Source organism: Mytilus edulis, chromosome 8 (genome assembly GCF_963676685.1).
Source record: "Mytilus edulis chromosome 8, xbMytEdul2.2, whole genome shotgun sequence".
NCBI classification, from domain to species: domain Eukaryota; kingdom Metazoa; phylum Mollusca; class Bivalvia; order Mytilida; family Mytilidae; genus Mytilus; species Mytilus edulis.
Genome location: NC_092351.1, coordinates 53,501,923 through 53,520,019, shown reverse-complemented (window position 1 = coordinate 53,520,019; position 18,097 = coordinate 53,501,923). Strand labels below are relative to the sequence as shown.

The 18,097-nt window shown below is 34.3% G+C and overlaps 3 protein-coding genes across 4 annotated transcripts in view; 2 read left to right on the top strand and 1 right to left on the bottom strand.

The window, feature by feature from the left end:
- LOC139485865 (tubulin beta-4B chain-like) overlaps positions 1 to 18,097 on the bottom strand; it is an 80,178-nt gene that overhangs the window by 12,230 nt on the left and 49,851 nt on the right. The gene's annotated exons all lie outside the window — the stretch shown is intronic.
- LOC139485864 (tubulin beta-4B chain-like) lies at positions 233 to 7,941 on the top strand. Of its 2 annotated transcripts, none has more exons than XM_071270510.1 (4): positions 233 to 570; positions 4,159 to 4,267; positions 5,651 to 6,006; positions 6,980 to 7,941. In XM_071270510.1, exons 1-4 carry the CDS (start codon positions 514 to 516, stop codon positions 7,796 to 7,798), a joined length of 1,341 nt encoding a protein of 446 aa, XP_071126611.1. In that variant the 5' UTR covers positions 233 to 513; the 3' UTR covers positions 7,799 to 7,941. The 2 variants fall into 2 exon arrangements, with proteins under 2 accessions (XP_071126611.1, XP_071126612.1); XM_071270511.1 differs by having other exon boundaries at positions 424 to 1,620; positions 2,614 to 4,267.
- LOC139485862 (tubulin beta-4B chain-like) lies at positions 11,924 to 17,614 on the top strand. The gene is made up of 4 exons (XM_071270508.1): positions 11,924 to 12,219; positions 14,920 to 15,028; positions 15,921 to 16,276; positions 16,674 to 17,614. Exons 1-4 carry the CDS (start codon positions 12,163 to 12,165, stop codon positions 17,496 to 17,498), a joined length of 1,347 nt encoding a protein of 448 aa, XP_071126609.1. The 5' UTR covers positions 11,924 to 12,162; the 3' UTR covers positions 17,499 to 17,614.

The following is an 18,097-nucleotide window of genomic DNA, read 5'->3' as shown; positions in this document are numbered from 1 at the left end:
ACATCCGTGAAATTGCACCCCTTTAATATATTTGTGATGTGAAGAAAGTAAACCCATGATACATAGCAGCGGCACGTCTGTGTATACCTTCAGATACGATATAGGAAGAGGCCCTATATATATATATATATATATCCCCTAGTGTTTATAAAGGCAGTCGAATCATGTTAATCTAATCCTCAGTCTAATCCCTAGCTATCTAATACATCTCTCATTAATTCATTACTTATGCATTCACCTCATGTCTCTTATTAAAATACATAGGACAAAATGATCATTGATAATCAATAACCCCGATTGTGCAAACGAAATGATGCAGAACACACTAAAGAATATCTAAATTATAAATTTTAAAATAGAAGTGTGTCATGTATCTCATTCTGCGTATGAAGGAAACTGGTGACGCGGCACCGATTTACTGATATAAATACGTTGACACAATCAAATCCATAGCAACGCTGTTTGAACGAAGTCTGATACAAGTTTCACTAACGGTCTGAGAAAAATTTGAAAATGAGGGAAATCGTACATATGCAAGCTGGTCAGTGTGGAAACCAAATTGGAGCTAAGGTCAGTATACAGTTCTATATTATATCGGTTTAAAGTAAATTGAATAGGTTGGTTTAATTTATTTGTTTCCTTATCGGCTTATGATTCATTCATTCAATGGCCGATTGCGGCGGGATTGGTTTCTGAATAAAATTATCAAACCAGAAGTAAATTTGGTTATTTTAACAGTATATCGTTCGACATTTTCTCTTTAATTATGATTTAAAAGGTTTTCGATTACAGAAAATTCATACATGTTTCAAGTTGAAGCGGTACAAAATTTGTGAAAAAGGGCGGTCAAATCATGACAATCAAAATTTGAGAACGCCAGCAATAATCTGAATTAATTATAAATTTATTCTAAACCACATTCAACAGAAATTAAATATGATAATCATCAATCATATATATCGATTCTGAAAATAAACAAATATTTCAGTTTGTAATGAATTTGAAAAAAAACAATGGGTCGAAACCACGTGGCTTGAATAAGTGCAACGGGGGGACAACTCAAGCCTATCGACATTCCAGATCTACTTTATTTTGCCAGAAACAAATTTATTACATAATTTTGGCGGGATTCCTTCTGAGAAGGGTCTGTTTAAAGTTCGACATCGTTATATCTAGCATATTTTATTATTTATTTTACCTGTAGCGCCAAAAAGAATGTGGCCACTCCCAACCTTTTCAGTAATCCGGTCACCAATGGGATAAACCCCCAAATAACGTTTGAAGGTGTTATCAGGACAATTAAAATTTTATTACAGGGGAAAGTGTGCAAGCAGTGCTGTACAGTAGCTAAATCCTTTGGAGATAATTTACACTTTTTTTGTTTTTCTGGTGTTCACCTAGCAGCTTCATTTTTTTCAAATAAACAATGTGGTGTTGGCACTGGTGTTGGTGCCAACCTTTTCACTATTGACCTGACCTGTCAACTTTAATTTTTAAAGGTAGATCTAGATTATTTAATTTCATTGGATAAATTAAGAATGAAAATCAAAATGGTGAATGTGTCTTGAGAGATGACAACCTGATCAAAGAGTTTCAGTAAAATACACAATGGAATAAATAGTCGAGATAACTCTGAGGAGATTACTCTGACATCCAACGACTGTTTTGCCAGACAAGCTGGGGCCGTGGGATGTCGGAACTCTCCCATATCAAAAAGTGGATATTTGCCCACCCAAAATAGATGCGCTGCTTCGTCGCTTCTGGTGCCATTTGATTGAGGTCCTTGGAATTTTATAAATCGGGCATCAATCTGTTCATTTTTCATTTATGTAAGTTTCACCTACCTGCCAACCTTTATTTTTCCATATTTTAACAGTTTTCACAGAGACCCATCGATTTCTGCATTTTGACTTTCACTTTCAAATGGAAGTCAAGCTACGAGAGTTCGTGGCCTCGAGACTCAAATATGCAAATATTTATATTTTTTCACCTCCTTCACAGGAGATCGGTATTAAGCAATTAGTTCCGACCACGTTAACAATCGGAAGCTCTCGGACATATAGATAACTTGCATGATAAATGAACGAAGTGTTACATTATGGTCATTGCAATGTTTTATCGTGGTCACGTGATAATCTTTGAAAATGAAAGTCAAAATGCAGAAATTGATGGGTCTCTGTGAAAACTGTTAAAATATGGAAAAGTAAAGGTTGGCAGGTAGGTGAAACTTACATAAATGAAGAGATAAATGAAAAATGAACAAATTGATGCCCGATTTATAAAATTCCAAGGCCCTCAATCGGCACCAGAAGCGACGATGCAACGCATCTATTTTGGGTGGGCAAATATCCACTTTTTGATATGGGACGAGCTCTGACGTCCCACGGCCCCAGCTTGTCTGGCAAAACAGCTGTTGGACGTCAGAGTAATCTTGGACTATGGAATAAACAGGGGGAGAAAATCCTGCACCAGGAGGCCTTAAAAAAAATCATGCTAGACTAACAAAGGCCAGCAGTAGGAGACGAGCGCAAACATGACGAACTTTTGATAGTTTTATTATAATTTGGTCAAACAATTTTGTTCTCACTGATGAGTACTGAAATGTGGAAATAGACAGCAACATTCTAGACGAAAAATATAAAATTTTATTATATGGTCGATTTTATTAGATATAAAGATAGTCCTAAAAATGACTTCCAGAAAGTCTTAATTTAATTTTTGCTGTGAAGCCTCCCGGCCATTCTGAGATGTCATATTTATTTGGACTGATGAAAATGATAACAATATAAATGTATGTAACAATTATAACCCCAATTATAAATCCAGCCTTTAGCACTTCTGTTTCTATAAATATATTGTACAAAGTTGATTAAAATCCAGCTAAAATGACATAACAAGAAATATTTGAAAAAAAAATGTTTCTGAAATTCATGTACATGTATATAACAAAAGCTTTTAGGTAAAGAATACTTGTAAACTATGAGTAACATTGTACATGTCTTATATATTAAAACAAACATATTTATTAATGTTGATAAATTAAATGGCCCAAGGTTCTCAAGTTCGTTATGACAACCATAAAATACAGTTGTTAAATACATGACCTTGTCCGATAAAGTGATATTTAAATGCTTTTCTTGCTTGAAAAGACTTTCATTGATAATAAATGATGAACTTGATTCAATAGCTGTACTGTATTATCAATGTGTATCGATGTTGCTATGCAATACATATCAATCTTAACACTTCACCAGTTTCTAATTAAATTTCCTTTTGTAAATTGAGAGAACTATTTAAAGAAGAAATGAAAGTCATACATACATTTTTGTACATGTATGTATAGGCACTTCTGAAATTTGAATAACTTAAACGAAACAAACATCTTGAATAAGAAGTAAACCTCTCAGTCAAGTAAATCTAGAGAGACAAACACAGACTTACAGTATATTGATTTATAGAACTACATGTATTTATAGAACTTTGTAATTTAATTATTAAATAGAACATTGTCTGGATTAGTTGAATGTGTGTATTCATTGTGTATTTTGTTTTTATTGTGCATATTTAATCTCTTGTCACAAAATTGATGCAAGAATGTACATGTGGCATTACAATGTTAAATTTAATTGAAAATTTGATATGTGAGTTCTATTATTATTGGTTACATTCAAGTATATAGATTTTGTACATGTAGTTAATGTAAATTTTTAGTAAAAAAAACCTTAATAATCGGGCCCTTACATTCAATTACAGCATTTGTTTGGACCAAATTGGTTGGAAATTGTTTTGAAAAGGCATGTCTCTCAATTTCCACTATAACTTGCCTCCAAAAGAGGGAACAATTACACGGGGAATAACTTTTTATTTTATAGATCTTTGTTGAAAATAGATATTTATTTTTCTTATAATGCTTTGGGGATCTGCTTTTTAGCAATAATAGTACATGTATAATTTTATTGCATGCTGCTGCAGACAACGGTTAATTGCATGCTAGCCGTTGACCTTATGGGGAAACAAGTTTTCTCGTCAAAATTACTACTCGATCTCCATGTATATACCTACTTTCTGGGAAAGATCCATAAGTTTGGTTCTTTGACATGTACATGTATTTCTTTACCTTCAATGATTCCATTCTACAGTAAGCTTTATTACTTCTAGTTTTGGGAAGTTATCTCAGACGAACACGGTATTGACCCCACAGGAACCTACCATGGAGATTCAGATTTACAGTTAGAAAGAATAAACGTCTACTACAATGAAGCCACCGGTAAATTTTTGTCAATGAAGCTTTGACATGCAAACACATGTTAAAGTTGTCCTGTTGTTCATATATGTCTTAAATAAAATATTCCTTGGGTCATAAAATTTATTAGGGACACATGAATACAATACTGTCATGACTATGTATATGTTGATGAGACTGCAACTCAACCATGCTAATAAACAAAAGACCACTAGATAGCGACATACACATATATATTTATATACCGTCTTCAACAATACTGAATAGATATAGGTGTCTAAAAAATATGTCAAGTGAAGTCTTAAGGAATTGGGACATCATAAAATTACAATAACTATTGTTGAACTGCTATAAACTGCAAATTCTAAAAGAAAAAAGAAGAAAGTTAATATTAAAGAAAAAAAGAACTTAATATCTAACGTGTGTATATATACAAAAGATATGTTACTCCTGAAGACTGATTAATTTTTGGCACAAAAACCATTTGAGAGACCCGTACATGTATAATTCAAATGAAATGTGTGACATTTAATCAATGTCAAATGTGAACCTTTAATTTTAAATTGATAATGTTCAGAACCTTCCACTGCTGTGAATTATTCCCAGCACCTGACCTTATCTCTTTTATGTCATAAACACACTGTTACCTTGAATATAAGTCAACAAAAACCATGACCATTTAACTTGGAAAATAATTTTGAACCTATGAAAGGCGAAATATACAGGTTCAATATCATAAAAAATAATTCAGAGAATACCCTTTATGAAGACATGTATCTAATGTTTCTTTATCTTGATACTGGAATTGACACCTTTTCCTAGCTTGTATCAATGGTGAGAAGATAGAATTCCTTGTATTTTTTGGAAAAATTTTCTAGTACATTTTTGTTTACCAACCCTATTTTCAGCATGTTAGTGGTAACAAAGTTTATTTTTTTGTTTAGTTTCAAGTGGCATTGTGGTTTCAGAGAGTACAACATGTTATCAGTCACATTTCATCAATACCTACGGAACTTAATTACTTTTTCAGATGGAACTGCTAGTAGTGACCCCACTTTATTCAATTTCTAGAATAGAAACAATTTCTTGATACCAGGACATGGATCATCATGACTATCAACTTATCATAACCCACATGCACATTGATTATAAATGTATAAAAAAATATCAGTAAACATGCACAACTGCACTGTTCCCTTCTCAGGACGAGTCAAAGGTGTTACCATTTTGAAGTTTGGTAAACCAGCAGTACATTGTAGTGAACATATATACATATCCAGTATCTGGGGGAAGAACTCTTTTTTTTTTCAGAGTATCATTTAGTTAGTATTATGTAGTTCTAATTATGATTTAAATGAAGGCTAACAAATTATGAACAAGAAATAACTCAACATTACTATTTTACAGGTGGAAAATATGTGCCACGTGCAGTGTTGGTCGATTTGGAGCCCGGAACCATGGACTCTGTCCGATCTGGACCATTTGGCCAAATCTTCAGACCAGACAACTTTGTTTTCGGACAGAGTGGTGCAGGCAACAACTGGGCCAAGGGACATTACACAGAAGGTGCTGAACTTGTAGACTCTGTTCTTGATGTTGTCAGGAAAGAGGCTGAAAGCTGTGATTGTCTTCAGGGATTCCAACTTACACACTCACTTGGAGGTGGAACCGGATCAGGCATGGGAACACTACTCATCTCAAAAATCCGTGAAGAATACCCAGACAGAATCATGCTCACATTCTCAGTTGTACCATCACCAAAAGTAAGTATTCTTAACAAACATAAGAGTAAGACTTGTTCATTTCAAAATTTTCTGCACTTGACAAAAATCGTAAGAAAATAAATACATTATACTGTAAGTATATACAAATAAACTGAATCATCAGTGTATAAGTATTAAAATACAATTAACATGATCAATAACAATGGCAATTGTTCTGGAACAACCATCCATGATGATACGGGTATCAGTTACGTTTGCAATAGCTCTACATGAAATTCTAATCAGTTTTAGGTCATGTCATTTGAAAAACTTCTATTTAGGTATTAATTGAAGCTCTTTCAATATCAAGATCAACCCCCAACTGATATAACAACTGGAGCAGAGATAAGGAGTTGATATAAAAATATAAAGATCTGGTAAGATTGTCAATGAGACAACTCGCCACAAGAAACTAAATGACATAGAACTTATAAATTATAGATCACCATACAGCCTTCAACTATAAACCAAACCTTTACATAGAATAATGACAGATGCAATTCAAACAAGAAGACTTATTTTTGTATTAAGGAACATAATAATGAACAAATAAACAAATATGACATAAAGCAACAAACAACAAACTATTTAACAGTGTTCTCCCCAGGATTTTTGGATAGCGCTGTGGTAAGCGCGTAATTTTCGACAATTCTCAGAAAATTCTCAGTTAAACTGTCGTGGCTAATTAACCACTTCCAACTTGGGACAATAGGTATAATGTATTTATTTACATTGTATATTGTCAATTAAGAAATTTAATTATAATCATTCAAAAAATAATAATCAACTAATGGGATAGGAAACCTACAAATGTATGTCTATGCAAAAAAAAAAAATTATGACCTTGAGTTTTGGAAGAACTTTGATATGAATTCAAAGTTAATGACTTGTTTATTTTTTTTAAATTTAAAGAAAATCTTACCAGCAGGACAATTGCAAATAATAAAATTAAACTTACTATTTATCATTTCAGGTATCAGACACAGTCGTTGAACCATACAATGCCACACTCTCTGTACATCAATTGGTAGAAAACACAGATGAAACATACTGCATTGACAATGAAGCTCTATACGATATCTGCTTCAGAACCCTCAAACTTACAACACCAACATACGGTGACCTTAACCATCTTGTCTCTGCAACAATGTCCGGTGTCACCACATGTCTCCGATTTCCAGGTCAGTTGAATGCTGATCTCCGTAAATTGGCAGTCAACATGGTACCATTCCCACGTCTTCATTTCTTCATCCCAGGCTTTGCACCCCTGACATCACGTGGTAGCCAACAGTACAGAGCTTTAACTGTACCAGAACTTACCCAACAGATGTTCGATGCCAAGAACATGATGGCTGCCTGTGATCCACGTCATGGCAGATACCTCACAGTTGCTTGTATGTTCCGTGGACGTATGTCAATGAAGGAAGTAGATGAACAGATGTTGAACGTACAGAACAAGAACAGCAGCTACTTCGTTGAATGGATCCCAAACAACGTCAAGACAGCCGTCTGTGACATTCCACCACGTGGTCTTAAGATGTCTGCCACATTTATTGGTAACAGCACAGCCATTCAAGAACTTTTCAAGCGTGTATCGGAACAATTCACCGCTATGTTCCGTCGTAAAGCTTTCTTGCATTGGTACACTGGTGAGGGTATGGACGAGATGGAATTCACAGAAGCCGAATCCAACATGAATGATTTGGTATCAGAATATCAACAATACCAGGACGCAACAGCTGAAGAGGAAGGAGAGTTCGAGGAAGAGGAAGGAGAAGGAGAAGAAGCTTAAATAAACACTAGAAAACAAAATTTTAATTCTACTGAAAGTGCCATGTCTAATTGATAAGATCGGAAAGAGACACTAAAAAAAAAAACGTTCTTCATGTAGTTTTAAATATTAATTAAAGTAATAATTGCATTATTTTATCAAAACTCCTTTGTTTATTGGATACATTCAATGCATTTTTATTCAGATACAGCTTTAACGAATTCTGTAATATGGATATTATTTCAAGTCAGTTTTTTTATTTATTGAATTTTTTATTGTTACTTAAATTAATAAAGGTAAAAAGATAATGATCATATGCCAGTATATGAAATATAGGGCCAAATATAAGGTGAAAGTGTCTGATGCTTATATTAACCTTTGTTATTATGACATGTTGAACCCCTCGATGGATAATGTCTTTGTCCCTTGTGATGGGTTATCACAAAACTGAACTGAAAATTAGATTTCTTCTTAGATAATTGTTCCATTTCAGCAGCCATAGATACAATAAAAGTAGAATGAGTGCCAATGAGACAACTCCTTCTAAGTCACAATTTGTTAAAAAGTAAACAATTATATATACATGAACAAAAAATATACTTGAACAAAGTAAACTGAAGGCATTTTGTGGATTCTATTTCACTTGCATTTACATTTGAGAGGAAGCGAGACATGTCTTTCCTACATTCCACCATCAACTGCTCAGTATTTAGTTTCAATCTGTGATTGTCAAACCTTACTCTAGTCAGAAGATGCTTTTATGATAAAAAAAAACAACTTTCTCAATATTTTATGACATGAAATTTTTTTTTAAAAATCACAATTTAAACATGACAGCAGCAATCTCAGGTGATACATGTGTCTGAAGAACACTTTACAAATTGATGCTGTACTTGACACCAATAGTTAAAATTTCAATTTCCTTCTCTCGACCAACATGTTTTCATGGAACAATCCTAACATGCAACAAATATCACACGTTTATACAACTTTTCTACACATACTCTTGTTGTGCATACAGTAAAGCAGCCAACTGAAAAACTTTAATGCAATTCCTGCACAAAAATGATATCTAGATTGGTTTGTGAGTATCTTTTTTTTGTCTCCTGTGAAATTGTCATTACTATATTTGGTATATTGGATCCATGCAAGGTCTACATGACCTCAACCTTTTTTCATGGTTTGTTAGTACATACATGTCATGTTTCTTGAATACCATTAGCAGGTGTATGAAATAATTGTAAGGTGTTCCTGCAGTTGCGCAGTTTTAATTTTACCTTCATTGTGATGAACAGTTTTTGCGTTTCTTCTGCAGGGATAGTATAAGTAAGTTGTAAATTGTACATGTAAAAAAGATGTGATATGATTGCCAATGGGACAACTATCCACAAAAGGCCAAAATGACACGGACATCAACAACTATAGGTCACCGTACACGGCCCTCATTGTTTCGGCCTTCAACAATGAGCAAAGCCCATACCGCAGCCAGCTATAATAGGCCCCGATAAGACAATGTAAAACTATTCAAACGAGAAAACTAACTGCCTTATTAATGTAAAAAAATGAACGAAAAACAAATATGTAACACATAAACAAACCGTCTTTTGGACAGTCTGTCTTGCATTGAACTCATTTTAATGGTGAGCTTGTCTGACCTTAACGACAGCAACCCAATAAAACTGAATTAAGAGTTGCATAAATTAAATTGTCTTGAATGTTCAGTGCGACTTCTTGTTTTAATTTATAGTCTCAGTTTAAAAGTAACTTGACACAGTACAAAATTGAAATACTTCATATACAGACATTAATAGAAGGAAGAAGACAACTAATCAATGACAAGTTTTCGGCATAAGACTAGTGCGAAGTAGGACTAAGACCAAACAAACAGCCTATTGTTTATGAGCATCAACTAACGCAACTTGGTTATGACATAAAAGCTCTATGACGTAGACGGTTCCTAGCTCGACTAAATAGTAAAATCACAAAAATACTGAAATGACAAAACACATCAAACGAATGGACAACAACTGTCATATTCCTGATTTGGTAAAGGCATTTTCAAATGTACATAAGCGTCCAATGATAACGTTCTATTTCGCGTTCTTCAATATCATGTAGGCTACATGTACGCGTCACAATACATTTTGCAAAAAAGCGGGATTAAGCGCCCGCTAATAGCTAGGGAAAAAAGAAAATATTTCTTATTGGCAATCATACCACATCTTCTTTTTTTTTATGTATATTATAAAAGATACTACACTATCTACAACGTTGCACGACATCATTTTAGTTGGGGATAAAACTGATGAGCAGTGCATCATCGATCTACAACTAAAAATCAAAAGAAAAACATGAATACAAATTTTGGAATTCTTGCCCCTGAAATTTCTCGAGTTTGCAGATTTTGGCTAATTTGAAATAAAAAAATCTATGAAATTTCTGACCCAATTGAAACGAAACCAACAATCGTCACTGACGCATCTACACCGTGTAGAACGCCACATGCGGGGTGTCGGCTATAATTGACACGGGGTGGCAATTTCGAAGCGAAGAAAAACTATCAAAATAAGTTCAAGTATTTTTTTTTTTTTTAAATTCTTAGCACCATATAATGTATTGCGCGGAAGGATTTGAATCACAATCTATTTCCTGCAAGCAAAAGCAGTCGTTTCCAGTTCTCTGAGAAACTAGTTTTCCGTGTTGCCGATTTGAGGCTTCATATGGAAATTTCTTGATGCAAAACTACTTTAGACGATTTCCCCCCCGTATCATTTATATAGAATTGAATTCCTATCATGGAATTTCACCAAATACCAGCTTTTTACCTACGTATCTATATAAATGATACGGGGGGAGTCGTCTAAAGTAGTTATGTATCCAGAAATTTGCATATGAAGCCTCAAAATCTGCAACACAGACAACTATAGGGAGAGGTGTTTGAGAAAACAGAGCACTGAAAACGACTGCTTCTGCTTGCAGGAAATAGATTGTGTTTCTGTTCCTTCCGTGCAATACATTATATGGTATTACGAATTATAATAAAAGAAATTTTGATACTTAAACTTAATTAGATAGTTTTTCTTCGCTTCGAAATTGCCACCCTGTGTACAATCGACAAGGCTAAAAAAAATGAAGACTGGGCGAGTTGCAAGATTTTGCTTATCTTGAAAATTGTTTAAGATAAATTTTGACAGGGACAGAAATGATAAATATAAACTTCTTGTTGTCATCTTCATCAATACTTTCGGACGACCTCATGAGCTTTTGTCCACAATATGAATTTTGTCTATTTTTAGCTCACCTGGTACGTAGGGTTTAAATGAGCTTTTATGATCATGGCGGCCGTTGTTGTTATTTGGATCACCCTCTACATTTCGCAAATGCAAGACGGAAGGATACAAAGGTAGCAATGACTGTGTTGGCTATTTGCTACAGATGACAATTCCTTTAAAACACTCATGAAATGAACATACTATTGAGTCCGAAAACAGTTGTGCTAGCATATTAAATTTATCGAAAAGTTGTGTTCATTTGATAACAAAAACTGAATCTTTTACAGGTAACACTGGCCTCGTTATTTTAGAAGGATACTTCATACATGTATCTTATATAAAGCTGTTGTTTATTCAGAGCTGTATTCTGGCATATGTTTTATCATTTTCATGGTCTTGCGACCGCTCAATGAAACCAAGTGAATTGTATGTACAAGTACTTGTGAGTAAGGAGTCTTTGCGTCCGTCAGATTGGTTATATCTGACTTTGACCTCATTTCATTGATCGGTTATCATGCAAGGTTAAGTTTTCTTGATCAATTCTGTAGATCAGACGGTATGGCCCAAAATATTAACTTTATTCCGTGTATATGGTATGAGTGTAAGGTTTCGTGTGTCCGTCTGGCAGTGTTCATTCAAATTGACCTCATTTCATAAAATACTGATTACAGAAATGAAGGATGTAAAGAAATCATCTTATTACCGAAAATTTAAATTGTTAAATAATTTTCTTGAAACTTTTACAGAATATCCGTTATTCTAAAACTGATTTAGAACATTTAAAGATTATAAAAAATTGAGGACATTCAATCCGTATCCTTATGCATACACCCATTTCAAATCTCTGTTCAAAGCCGTACAATTAAAAACCTTCACTTTAATTAGGTTTTGCAAATCAATAACCACCCTTTTTGCAAAAGAGATGATGCAGAAAGATATTAAAAATATGAAATTTAAATTAACATGCGTTTCGAGGCGCATCATTAAAATCATCTGTAACAAGTGACGCGGCACCGATTCTTCGATATAAATTCGTGCACATTATAAAACCCTATAGCAACGGCGAGGAAAGCTGAACAAGATACCAGGTAGTTCCAAGTTCCGAAGATAAAGATGAGGGAAATTGTACATCTTCAAGCTGGTCAGTGCGGAAACCAAATAGGAGCTAAGGTCAGTTGATGCTGTTGTTTTTTTTTTTGTTTTTTTTTTTTACATTCTATTGACATAAAATAGTTGAATATTTTTTAAATAATTTATTGATTCTTACAACTGCATTACATCGATTTTCGAAGAGAAAAAAATGTCAATCAAGAAAAAATTTCAAATGAGTTGACAGCTCTCCAGCTTTAAATTATATCTTCAATCTACGAATCCACAATTTAAGAATCACGTACATTCCACACGAATCCACAATTTGAGTATTACAAATTCAAAACAGTTAACATGAATATAAATACAACATTGTAAATTCATATCTTGTCTGACTAATAAACAGATGGAACTGCACTTCTAGAAACTCGTTTAGACGGTAAGAACTAAAGAGTTTCTGTGTTACGTAATTTATTGGAAGTAGTCAGACGGCTATACGCTTAAAATCAATATAGAACTGAATATCAACAAACAAACAAAAAAGAAAGACGACCAGAAGAAAAATTCGATAAGAAGACAAACAACATGCAGTCCACACACACAATACCAGGGCTAAACAGATAATAAAATAAAATTTAGATGCAAAAACCCAACAACAATAAATAAAGAGAAAAGGGGGGATGGTGGTTAACACGGAAGTTAATAATATTTGTTCTATCAAATATTGTTACCCAAGTTCGATGCATACAGGCTTGGTGCAATACCTGTTATAGTTCCTTACGTCAATACAAAAAGGTTCATTGTGCTCAATAATAACAGGAAAGAAACAATTTGTTATTAAAGTCCCAACTTATCCCCAAATATACAAACTTTATCTTACTATAAGCAGTAGCGGATCCAGAAATTTTTATAAGTGGGGGCCCACTGACTGCACAAGAGGGGTCCCGCTCCAGTCGTGTTTCAGTGATTCCCTATATAATAAACCAAATTTTCCCACAAAAGGGGACCACCCGAAAAACCCTCTAAATCCGCCTCTGCTAAGCACTCAATCAAGAACGGCACGTGCTCCTTGTAGCAACAGATGCGTTCAATGTGCTATATAAGATTTCTCGGGGCCTAAGGTGGCTCGGACAACCCCCTTTTTCTGGCCTGATTTTCTTGGGCGTCTTTATTTAAGACAACTATTTTTCAACTAGCCTCTTTTAAAAATTCTGGATCCGCTGCTAACATTTCATTTTATTCAATATGATATCCATAAGGTTACTTAAATCTCTTTATTTGTTAGCATTATCAGATAATCATTTATCGAATGTCTGCTGCTAGAAATTATTGTATCTGCTCATTTTTTCAAGACATCACGTGGAACATTTTATTGAAAACGAATCATCTGAAGGCGACTTCAAAAAGGGTGTGAAAACCCATAGTTTTAGGGGGAGGGAGGGGTGTCATTTGCTTGCTGTCTCATTGACATAACACAACACATTTATGTTATTCAAATTCTGGCTGTACCGCCTAAAATCCCCACTTTTAATTATTGTACATATTTTTTTTTATAAAAATGATAGGATAGGTGCGAGATTGACAATGCGTTGTTTCCCGCAAAGACATTACATATATAAGCCGCATCTATTGGTCACCATACGACCTTCAACAATGAGCAAAGTCATTATCGCATACCACGCTATAAAAGCCACCGATATGACAAACATAATACATTTCAAACGAGAAACCTATCATATGTAAAAAAAAAAAAAAAAACACCCAATCAAACAAAAACAGATATATATTTGTATGCTGCAACCAACGACTACATGTACTGTATAACAGGCTCCTAACTTGGGACATGCACATACATAAAGTGGCGGGGTTATTTAAACATGTTTGCATGCGCCCAAGTCTATGGTATTTTATAATTTCTTTACATAATATATACAAATCAATTTGTCAGAATTTAAATGGACCAAAATGCAGAACTTTGTTGTGACAACCTTCAAATACAATTAACAGTCAATGAATAATACGAAAGTTGACGAAGTCCAAAAAGTAAAATTTAAATGAAATTCTTGCTCGACTGAATTTGATAAATAAATAATAAACGATGAAAGGTATTTAATAGTATTATTTGTGTGCATCCATGTTGCTAAGCAGTTATAAACAATAATAAAAACGACCATATTTCACTGCAATATAATTATTCTTTTGTCAATACTTGCATGTACTTTGCATTTCTTATATGCTTTTTGTCAATGCTTTGCATTAATTTCTTTCAAATATTCATGAATAAAGGAAAGACTTGTATGGTGTAGACATCAATGAGACAATAATTTTTTTTAAATTTTCATGAATAAAAGGAAGATTTATATATGTAGTATATACGTCATTGCGAAAACAAACAACTCAATGACTAAATAAACTACAATGTAGGTATATAAACTTTATGACTAAATTTAACAAAGACAATCAAATAATTGTTTATTTAAACCGAAAACTGAAATATCTTATTCAACATATAAGAATGTCGTAAAAATCCACTCAATTGAACTGCACCTTGGCAAACGAAACTAAATTATTTTAACACGGGCAGATAAAGCTAGATGTTGAAAAACTTATTTTACACCCGCCAAAAAACTATTTTACCACTCGCCTCCATATCTGTAATCTTGAAAACATGGCCTATATACATATATTTAGCAGATACAACGACGAGTAATTTGTCCACGACATATGTACCTTTCAATTACAATACCAGTATTTCAATGTTACAGTCAATTTTAATTACAGTTTTGGGAAGTTATCTCAGATGAACACGGTATCGACCCCACCGGAACCTACCATGGAGATTCAGATTTACAATTAGAAAGAATAAACGTCTACTACAATGAAGCTACAGGTAACGAAAGACCCGTAAATTTCTTTTTTTTTTTCACATTAGCTCATCATTTACTTCCATTTAGAATTTTATGGAAGCGTCATAACCAAACCCAGCACAATACACCATGTTATTTGTTTTGTATAGGCTGTACCGCAGTCTTTTCTACTTAAGATTTATCTCCTTATGCAAACAAATATAATAGAAGTTCCATCAATGTCAATTTTAAGTGTTTATATCTGGTAACCTGTAATAACACTGATTATCCATATCACGTCATATAAACTTTTGAAAATTTCTAAGTCTGCGACGCTGTTTTTCTGAACTTTGTAAAATGTCTAAAGTAATTTTCAACATTATACCAAATCGACTATGAAGATTAAACATACAGCCACATTTATATATGGACTTCACATTGTTCTTAAAAAACTATAACACACCATTAATGTGGAAGATAAGAAGTCATCTTAAATATGAATTAAAGATAAAAACAAGAAGATGTGGTATCATTGCCAATGATACACCTGTTCACAAGAGACCACTGAGATATTACAGAAATTTACAACTATTGGTCACCTTCTTTCGACCTTCAACTATGAGCAAAGCCTATGCAGCATAGTAACCTATAAAAGGTCCCAAAACGACAAACGTAAACATTTTAAACCAAAAACCTAAAGGCCTTATTTATGTGCAAATTAAAGAACGATAAACAATTCTGTTACACAGCAACATACAAACCACGGAATTACTGACTCCTGATTTGGTACAGGCACATATAGAATGCGGCGGCGTTAAACTCGTTTGAAGACGCGGGTCTCATAAAAACTAACTCGGTGGAAAGGCATTACAAGTAAGAAAATACATTATTCTAGACTAGTATACAATAAATAACATCAAGTCACTTTTTTATCAGGTGGAAAGTATGTGCCACGTGCTGTCTTGGTTGATTTGGAGCCCGGAACCATGGACTCCGTCCGATCCGGACCATTTGGCCAAATCTTCAGACCAGACAACTTTGTTTTCGGACAGAGTGGAGCTGGAAACAACTGGGCCAAGGGACATTACACAGAAGGTGCTGAACTTGTAGACTCTGTTCTTGATGTAGTCAGGAAGGAAGCTGAAAGTTGTGATTGTCTTCAGGGATTCCAACTCACACATTCACTTGGCGGCGGAACCGGAGCCGGTATGGGAACACTTCTCATCTCCAAAATCAGAGAGGAATACCCAGACAGAATCATGAACACATTCTCAGTTGTTCCATCACCCAAAGTTAGTTCTTTAACATACTCATTTCGCTATGATTTCAATTCATATTATATATATTTTATACTCCTGTTTGATCGTATATGAAAAAAAAGAGGTTCTTAGAATGTGAATGTGCATTTATGTTTTAAACACAAAGGACGTTTTGTGTAATTGATTTTAACTTTTTAACTGAAAAAATGATACTTTGAAATAATTAATTAATAAACAATTTTTTTTTTTATTTCACCTTCAAATTATGAGAAACGGTACTATAAACAAAGATATTTTAAAAGGATCTTTATTGAGTTTTGTTATTTTGCTGTTTATCTGAATTCAAGATGACTATCATGCACATTTTTACAATCATATCTTCTTGACACATGAAAATGATAATATCAAACTGACTATTTTATCATTCCAGGTATCAGATACAGTCGTTGAACCATACAATGCCACACTCTCTGTACATCAACTGGTAGAAAACACGGATGAAACCTACTGCATTGATAACGAGGCTCTATATGATATCTGTTTCAGAACCCTCAAACTGACCACACCAACATACGGTGACCTTAACCATCTCGTCTCTGCAACAATGTCTGGTGTAACAACTTGTCTTCGATTCCCAGGTCAGTTGAATGCTGATCTCCGCAAATTAGCTGTAAACATGGTTCCATTCCCGCGTCTTCATTTCTTCATACCAGGGTTTGCTCCCCTGACATCACGTGGTAGCCAGCAATACAGGGCTCTCACTGTCCCAGAACTGACACAGCAAATGTTTGATGCCAAGAACATGATGGCAGCTTGCGATCCCCGTCACGGAAGATACCTCACAGTTGCCTGTATGTTCCGGGGTCGTATGTCCATGAAGGAAGTTGATGAACAAATGTTGAACGTTCAGAACAAGAACAGCAGCTACTTCGTTGAATGGATCCCCAACAACGTTAAGACAGCCGTCTGTGACATTCCACCACGTGGTCTTAAGATGTCCGCCACATTTATTGGAAACAGCACTGCCATCCAGGAACTCTTTAAGAGAATCTCAGAACAATTCACTGCTATGTTCCGTCGTAAGGCTTTCTTGCATTGGTACACTGGTGAGGGTATGGACGAGATGGAATTCACAGAAGCCGAATCCAACATGAACGATTTGGTCTCAGAATACCAACAATACCAGGATGCGACAGCCGAAGAAGAAGGTGAATTTGACGAGGAAGAAGAAGAAGACCAACAACAACAGGCATAACAAGATTGTGGACAATTTTTATTTCTTCTGAAAATTGATATAAGATACCGAATATTTTTACATCTACGTGTAATTAAATATTTCATTGAATATCTTATTAAAATCTATTTGAATAAGTTTGACTCATTGTATGCTTTGATAATTGTCAGTCTGTTTATATTTTTATACGACCGCAAAAATAAAAAAAAATTGGTTGTATTATTGGTATCACGTCGTCGTCGTCATCAGCTTCGGATGATTTCCGGGTAATAAGTTTAGTATAAGTAAATAGAAATCAATAAAATTTTAACATAAGGTTTATAACCACTTAAGGAAGATTGTGATTGATTTTAGGGGTTTTGGTCCCAACAGTGTAGGAACAAGGGTCCCAAAAGTGGTCAAAATAAGTATTTTGCTAGTTGCGAGACAATAATTAACTTGTGTGTAAGTGTATGGATCTTTCTGAAATTGTATCACAAGGTTCCATTAAAAAAAAGAAGGTTGGGATTGATTTTGGGGGGTTATGGCCCAAGCTGTTTAAGAATTGGGGGCCGAGATCGAACAATAATTTTCTAATACTTTGTATAAATTGCTTATTTCCTGACCAATTTCAATGGGGT

Excerpts from the sequence above, each read along its gene's own strand:
- LOC139485864 (XM_071270510.1), top strand. The coding sequence starts at position 514 with ATGAGGGAAATCGTACATATGCAAGCTGGTCAGTGTGGAAACCAAATT. Across the intron at positions 571-4,158 it reads GAAACCAAATTGGAGCTAAG|TTTTGGGAAGTTATCTCAGA; the intron begins GTCAGTATACAG and ends TATTACTTCTAG. Across the intron at positions 6,007-6,979 it reads CAGTTGTACCATCACCAAAA|GTATCAGACACAGTCGTTGA; the intron begins GTAAGTATTCTT and ends TTATCATTTCAG.
- LOC139485862 (XM_071270508.1), top strand. The coding sequence starts at position 12,163 with ATGAGGGAAATTGTACATCTTCAAGCTGGTCAGTGCGGAAACCAAATA. Across the intron at positions 15,029-15,920 it reads CTACTACAATGAAGCTACAG|GTGGAAAGTATGTGCCACGT; the intron begins GTAACGAAAGAC and ends CTTTTTTATCAG. Across the intron at positions 16,277-16,673 it reads CAGTTGTTCCATCACCCAAA|GTATCAGATACAGTCGTTGA; the intron begins GTTAGTTCTTTA and ends TTATCATTCCAG.